We start from the raw sequence: 8,127 nt of genomic DNA on the forward strand, positions 1-8,127 counted from the left end.
CTGCAATTTAAGGCCATTGTTTCTTGTCCTATCCTCAGAGGTTAAGGAGAACAATTTTTCCTCCTTGTAACAAACTGTCATCATGTCCCCTCTCAGTCTTCTTTTCTCCAGACTAAACAAACCCAGTTTTTTCAATCTTCCCTCATAGGTCATGTTTTCTAGACCTTTAATCATTTTTGTTGCTCTTCTCTGAACTTTCTGGACTTTCTCCAATTTGTCTACATCTGAAATATGGTGCCCCAAACTAGACACAATACTCCAGTTGAGGCCTAATCAGCCCAGAGTAGAGTGGAAGAATTACGTCTCCTGTCTTGCTTACAATACTCCTGCTAATACATCCCAGAATTATGTTTGATTTTTTGCAACAGCGTTACACTGTTGACTCATATTTAGCTTGTGATCAACTATAACCCCCAGATAATTGTGAATATTCTACATTCATGCTATGCTGGGTACCCAGGGCAGTGAGGCACCTTGCTACCAACTGCCCTTAGTGTGAGCAAGCCTTGTCTCTGCCTGCCATGGGTCAGCTCCCCAGCTCCACTGGCCACAGGCAACAGAAGCAATCCCCGGATATTTGACAGACTTGGGAGGGGCATGTGTGTGTTAGGTAATATTTTTCTACTGGACCTAAAGAAAACCACTGTGTAAGCTTGAAAGCTTCTCTCTTTCACCAGTTGGTCCAATAAAAGACATTACCTCACCCACCTTGTCTCTCCATGCTCATATATTCATTCCAGCCATTGCAAAGCAGAAATACCCAATTTTGAAAAGCCATGAGAAAAACAATTTATATTTCTGTAACATGCAAGTTAATTGTTGAACTGGTTACATTAATACTCTAACCCAGGGGTGGGCAAACTACAGCCCATGGGCCATTTTAGGCCCATCAGCCATTTTAATCCGGCTCTCAAGCTCCCACTGGGGAGCGGGGTCTGGGGCTTGCCCTGCTCCGGCGCTCTAGCCGGGGAGCAGGGGCAGGGGCTGCTCCACGCAGCTCCCAGAAGCAGCAGCATAGCCCCCCTATGACTCCGACATAGGGGCAGCTGGGGGTTCCGCTCTGCATGCTGCCCCCACCTCAAGAACCGCAGCTAATGGGAGCTGCAGGAACTGTGCCTGTGGATGGGACAGCATGCAAAGCTGCCTTACTGTGCTTCTGCCTAGGAGCCGGAGAAGGGACATGCCACTGATCCTGGGAGCTGCTTGAGGTAAGCACTGCCCAGAGCCTGCACTCCTGAGCCCCAAACCCTTACCTCAGCCCTGATCCTCCTCCTGCCCTCCAAACCCCTCAATCCCAGCCCAGAGCACCCTCCTGCACTCCAAATCCCTCACCCCCTGCCCCTCCCCAGAGGCTGCATCCTCAGTCGGAGCCTGCACCCCACCCCACCCCTCAAACTCATTTCTGGCTCCACCCTGGAGCCCTCACCCCCTCCTGAAACCCAACACCAATTTCATGAGCATTCATGCCCCACCATACAATTTCTAGTCCCAGATGTGGCCCTTGAGCCAAAAAGTTTGCCCACCCTGCTCTAACCCTACTGCAGTCTCCACTATGAGTTACTCACACTCTAGCCACCAATCACCTGACTGCTTTAGTATACTCAAAGCTATGACTTATTAAGATTCTACATCAACTTTTGCTGGAAACAAACAGTCTACTGCTCGGTCTGGAAAGATTTTTAAAATTTCTACATTTTTTCCTCCTCATAGCATGTACCATCTGGCTTCAATTAAGTTGGAGATTTTTGCACCCTCACATCGTACACTTTATACATAACTTCCTTTAAGATTTGCTGAGGTCTGTTAATCAGTGTATTTGAAACTTCTCACCTTCAAAATCCTTCTTTATAACATCATAAATCAGGCCAAGTTGTACTTCAATTAGTTTAATCAAATTAGCAGTATAAATACAAGATCCTACAATTATTTTCCTCCTGGTACAGTGGTCCCATTTTTACAAGGTTGCCTTTGCAGATAGATAATCCCAAGGTGCTCTCTATTCTTGATTTAAAGAGTGACTATTGCTCTCCAGTTTTATAAATATTTCCCTTCTTAGTTTAGTGTGTAATTAGTGGTGCCAATATCACCAAATATTTTAAATTTCTGGATATCCAATATTCAGAAGCTATAGCAACCATTTTTCATAAGATGACATTCTGTTAAAGTTAATATATAGCTCATATGGCGCTTTCCTTCAGTAGAGCTCAAAGCGCTTTACAAAGGTGGTCAGCATTATCCCAATTTTACTGAGGGGGAAACTGCCGAACTTCAGGATTTTCTAAAGGAAAATGTAGACTAGGCCTGTCAACATGGCAGAGTGGGAGAGCAACAGTAGCAAATAAATCTGCCAGAAACATTGAGTGAATTTTAGACAGCTACCACATGGAAAGTCTGTAACTCCAGTCCCTCTCCCGAACATCCATGTAATATCTAGGCAGCTTAATTTTCCACAAGAAACCCTTTAGAAAATCTATAAACAGTGCAAAAAGCTTTTTCTGTCTAGTAAGGGAGACATTTGGTATGGCATCCAGGAGTAGATTGACCACCTGTGACAAAAATGATCGCAATACCAGATCATGTGGCAAAAGCTTGCTCATTTAAAAACCGACAGCAGAGGTCTCTCCCAAAGCGATAGTCTTGGAAGCATATGCTGCTGCCCAATCCTGTAAGGCCATATTTTTGGGTTTTAGTAAGCCAACTATTTTTTTGTACTTACAATACAGCTACTAGTATTATGAGTAGAGCAACATATCTGGTAGTTGAGTAGGTGGGAACTGGGGGGAGGGTTTGGGACTGAAGAATCAATATTTTAGGATGATTCTGCTAAAATGATCAGCAATGAAAGAGTTACTAGTTAATAAATTGGAGCAGTAGTGCATGTAGTGAGAGATGTAAGAGCAAAATGAGCTTTTTAAGGTGAAAAAAATATTTTCAAAATCCGAGTCCAATGAACAACTAGAAGCCTTATGAAAAATAGCAGTAAAACCACTCCAACATCCCACAAAGGACAGACATTAGTTACTTAGATTCTTATCATTCAGTCATTTTCAGGTAGATGAAAGCCTTTTTCCACTCAGGGAGTTCCCCCTCGCATTTCACAGGGACAGACAAAAATGGACATAGTAGTTAAGTGTGAAATACATGCCTAGACAGACTAGATTGAGTTAATTTAAAAAGCAACCATCCTGTAACTCAGTCCTGTACTTGCAGCAATCAATGGGAGTTTGTTACTGACTTACTTTATGGCAGCCTGCCCATTCCTTGTGTGAAAATAGGTAGCAGTCTCTACAGGAAAATGGGAAACTTCAAGTACTGTCCAAGTAAAGCAGATGGCTTCCTTAAGTCAGTGGTTCGAAGAGAGGCTTTGAGAGAACATTTCGCTCCAGAAGTTGGAGTTGTTTCTCCTGCGTTGCAGCTTCTCCCCACTTATGGCAGAGTGAAGTTAATTTAAACCTACTCTCTAAAGGGAGTTTGAGTTTACATTCTCTCCTGCAACAATGCTCTGAGAGCATAATGGCAAGCACAGAGCAGACAAGCTGTCTGGTTCCCTCACTTACAGTGTCTCAGCTAATTAGCCAATAGTATATAATCAGGCAGTACTTCTCCACTGGCTTTTCATGTCAGCTGCAGCAGCCTGAAACCGAGAACACTCAATTTCTAGCTACTTCAGCTAAATCTGCTTTGATGAGGAAAGCCAACAACATTCTCCCAAGGTGCCAAACCTTTAAACTGAGTGGGTATAGTTTCAGGAGGAAAAGAAGGCACCATACATTTGTAGAAACAAGCCAGGGGAAGGGTAGAAAATACCAGGCATTATGCTTAGATGAGGATGACTGGGAAATATTAACCATATCTCCATCCCTTTCCAACAGGAAGTTCTTCTACAAGTTTTTAAAAGCATCAGATGCCAGAGCATTTTCCCATTAGCACCAACATCCCATCAGCTCCTTCTGGCCATGTCTACACTAGGAAAAGAGACATATTTTTTAAACACATTTAAAATACATTCCCCACCCAAGCGAAGGCAAGTGCCTATGCCATAGATAGCAGTAGTGCTCAACAGAAAATCCTTGCTTTGATTTATTTGACCAATCAGTCTCAGCAATAAGAAGTCTGCACTATTTCTCCAGAATCATAGGAAACGCTCACCATGAAAACAGTATATAAGGCTTCACTTGAGATGAACAAATAAACTCTGCAAGTACTTCTATATCTATAGTGCCTTAACTGGACTTTAGCTACATTAGGACTGCTCTGTCAGTTTCCCAAATAATAGGAGGGGTTTTTAGCATATTCTAGGCAAGTGTATTCTGACTACAATACAAGACATACATGAGCATTTGTTCAGTTTGAATGTAAAAACAATCCATACTTTGATAAAAGTTAAAAAACTACAGATTCTTCCCCATTTATTTTATGCTTAGTTGTGTCTGACTGTCGTAGTATAAAACACTATTTTTATATTACAAATTACATCACATATTATACAAGGTAGAAAGATCAATATTACATTTCACTTTAAGTTAAAATACTACTCAAAGATCTAAATTCAAACATCTTTCTTAATCATGTTTGCTTCATGGGTGCAGGAATATTTGCAGAAGCCTGTTCTAGATAAGCTAATGGTCCTTGAGGCATTTCTGCAGGTTTTTTGTGTTGTACATTCATGTCTTCTAGAACCTGCTGCCAGTGACGCAGTTTACCCAAATGCTTCTGAATTAGTGCTTCTTTCCTCTGCAATTCGTTTTTCAATTCTGAAACATCCTGCAGTTGATAGACATCTTGAATTAGTAAATGACTTATTTTCACTGTAAAAAGACTACATTGTAAACTAATTTTAACTATTACAGTTCCTATGAAACAATGGACAATTGTCAGAGTGAAAACATCTTACTATGAGAAGTGGCTGAACTGGAGATAGAATAATTTGGCTACTCCCTTCTATGATATACATTCTAGTTGAGTGTACCAGGTCTCTGTTTCAATACCCCTCATGTAATTCAGAAAGAAGTTTGCCCTCTGCACATCCAACTTTGACTAACTGGTCTGTTTCCTCAAAGGGGCATATCTATATCCAGATTTTCTTATGTGCTGTAAAGAGCTACTGAGCGTGATCCAGGTGAGCTCTACAAACTTAGTGACAGGGCAATAAGCTAATTAAACTCAACCATTGTTTGTTCTATACTGCATTGCACCTATTTGTACCTTTAGATTCTAGGATCTTCAGGAAAGAGACCCGCTTGTTTGCACCTCACACTTGTAGTAAAGCGCTACACACATTTATGTAGTTATATAAATAATAATGGTAGGACAGTTAGGAAAACTAGCATAAACGGGAATAATTTTAAAAATCCACTGTGCTTACAGATGGAGAAAAGAGAAATGTTCCACTGAACAAAAACTACATTTCTTGATCAAATATGCTACTTGTTTCAGATTCTCTGTACTATCATGGAACAAAAGAAATACATCCTTAGTCTTAAAAGAAAAACAAATTAAAGTTGTCACAGGTAAAGTAAGTAGATAAAAAGATGATAATTTCCTACCTCTTTAATAACTAGCTCTGGTTTCTGGACAGACAGATGTAATCTTTTTTGTAGGAAAAAACATTCAGTTTGTCTCGCAACATCCAGAAATTTCTGGATACATTGATCAACACCTAAAATACAGAAATATAACAAGATTTGAAAGATAAAGAAATCAAAGACCAGATTAGTTTAACAACATCCATAGAAGGAAATCAGTTAATGTACATTAGCCTTTTAGTCTACGTAGCCGGGTGTTCAATATTTAAAAACTAATCTACAGCTTTTTCCAAAGACATTTGAGAAAGTAAATCCAAAAACGTGATTGTAAATGTCTGTATTTTTAGTGGCCTGTATTTATAAAATCTGAAGTCCCTAAATAATGGAAAGTAAATTGACTAAACATATCTATAGACTATCCCCCCACAGACCTTTACTTCTGCAAGTTCTAAATGGCATGCCTCTTTTAGAGTAGTAACCATGTTCAAATCAAGATTCTGTAAGATGTGGAAAAGAATATGGTCACTTCCAGTTTCACCGCAAAAGGTTAATTAACATTTCTCTAATGGCAAAGGGCTTCAAAAACCAAGTATACAAATAAACACAAAGTCACTTCTGTGAGTCTTGAATGCAAATACATTAAGTAACATTTCAGTGTATTCCTGTGCATATTTATTAATGACTCTGATAAAATTTATTTAGTTATCCTGTGCAAGAGTTTCTTCATAGTCCAAAAGCAGGGTTCCCTCTAATTTTTCCCACTCACCGGCATAATGAATTTTGTTATGTGCACCAATATGGAGGTGTCATGTTGCACAGATGTGACATCACCTCCATATTGGTGCACATAACAAAATTCATATGGCAGGGGTGGGGTCAAGGGGTTCAGAGTGTGCAGGGGGTAGAGGGCTCTGCCTGGGGGTGCGGGCTCTGGGGTGGTGCCAGGGCAGAGGGTTGGGGTGGGGGAGGGGGGGAGGGCTCCAACTAGGGGTGAGGGCTCTGGGGTGGGGCTGGGGATAATGGGTTTGGGGTGCAGACTGCCCCAGGGCTACAGCGGGGAGAGAGGACTTCCCCCCCAGCTGTCTCTCCCCACAGCAGCATCTGGGCTGGGGTGGGGGTGGGGAGAGCATCTCTCCCTGCTGCGGCAACTCTGGGGCCACAGGATAGGTGTCTCTTCCCCAGCCGCGGCAGGTCCGTGGCGGGGCTGGGGTAGGTGCCTCTCCCCCGTGGCAGGTCCGGAGCTGGAGGAGGCATCTCTCCCTGCCGCAGCCCTGAACACCTACACGGCACTTAATAGGCTGCTGTGCAGCCGCGCAGCTTAGAGAGAACTTAGTCCATAACTATAACCCGATATCTGAAAAGGGAACAAGGAGCTAGAGTTTTCAAAAGCTCGTAAGTCACTTTCGAAAATGGGACTTCAATTCTTAAACCCCTTTGATTTTCAGTAAGACTTCTGAAAATTTGACCCAGGCCTTTTTCTACTTCATAAGCTACTATAAACAACAGGGATTCCAGAATTAGATGTTGGCTGCTAATGTTGCCATTGCACAAGCAGAACAGCAATCCATAATATTTCTCCCAGCACATACCTTTGAGAGCAAAAGAAAGTGTTTTTTTTTTTTTTTTTTTTTTAAAGAGATACTGTCAAGGTAGGCAGAACCCAAGTCCTCCTTTATCTTTTTGCTCAGTCACTGTAATTCATGCTGCTTTTCCGTTTTACAAACCAAATGCTTCAGTGGGATTCTCTCTCCCATTTCTAGCACCTATAATACTCGTGAAAAATTCCACAAGGCCATGGTTATATTAGGGACATTTTTCAAAAATTCTTAACACTGGTTCAGCTCCATTGGGGTTAGCCACATTTGGATCTCTACTATAGACAACACTTCGGTTGCTGATACCATGTTAAGCACCTTGGGCAGATTTTCAGAAGTGCCTAGGTGCCTCATTCTGAGAGTTACGTGTTTTTGAAAATCCTACTGGGCACATGAGTGCCTAAATACCTTTAAAAAGACTTACAGTTAATAGGGTTAGATGGCATAGTATTTAGAACAGTGGTGGCAGACACTGGGCTCTCTCCACTACTGCTTCCAAATTAGCATAGTTAAGTGAAGCTCAAAAGATATTAAGAGCAGCAAAAAAATTTTTTTATAGATTCCCTAGTGTAGGTAGGCCCTATAAATGCACAGGTTCCTGAGATTATGTGTAGTAAATTAAAAGGTTTGTACTTTAAACATTAGAACAGATAACTTAACAGTATCTTTTTAACAAACCCAATATGTCAACCCTGTTACAGCCAGATCAAAATACAGGCAGGCTCTTACCAGTTCTAATTTCTTCCTGATCTGTGCCATTCACATAATCCTGACTCACAAGTGAAGCAAAGCAAGCCTAGATGATTGGGAAGATAAAGATACTTGTTTTAAAGGAGAAACCGGGCACCTGATGCACATGTCATGCAAAGGACAGACAGAGACAGCCGCCACTCAACAGTCTTTGCGAATGGCAAGAGTGGATCAGGGAGGCAGAAAGTCAGCGCACACTGCTCCATGCAGGTTCATTCCCACCAAACTCCTCAGCCCTGTATGCCTCCCCCAGCCCC

The 8,127-nt window shown here is 41.7% G+C and overlaps 1 protein-coding gene across 1 annotated transcript; it reads right to left on the bottom strand.

The window, feature by feature from the left end:
* Positions 1–1,870: 1,870 nt before the first annotated feature.
* Positions 1,871–7,916, bottom strand: MED28 (mediator complex subunit 28; the record flags this gene model as incomplete). Its single annotated transcript, XM_034771980.1, is given in 3 exon segments — positions 1,871–4,764; positions 5,547–5,659; positions 7,850–7,916. Coding segments are annotated over 3 exon segments (378 nt in total), but the record flags the coding sequence as incomplete, so codon positions are not given.
* Between the last annotated feature and the right edge of the window lie 211 nt (positions 7,917–8,127).

Source organism: Trachemys scripta, chromosome 5, assembly GCF_013100865.1.
Source record: "Trachemys scripta elegans isolate TJP31775 chromosome 5, CAS_Tse_1.0, whole genome shotgun sequence".
NCBI lineage: Eukaryota > Metazoa > Chordata > Testudines > Emydidae > Trachemys > Trachemys scripta.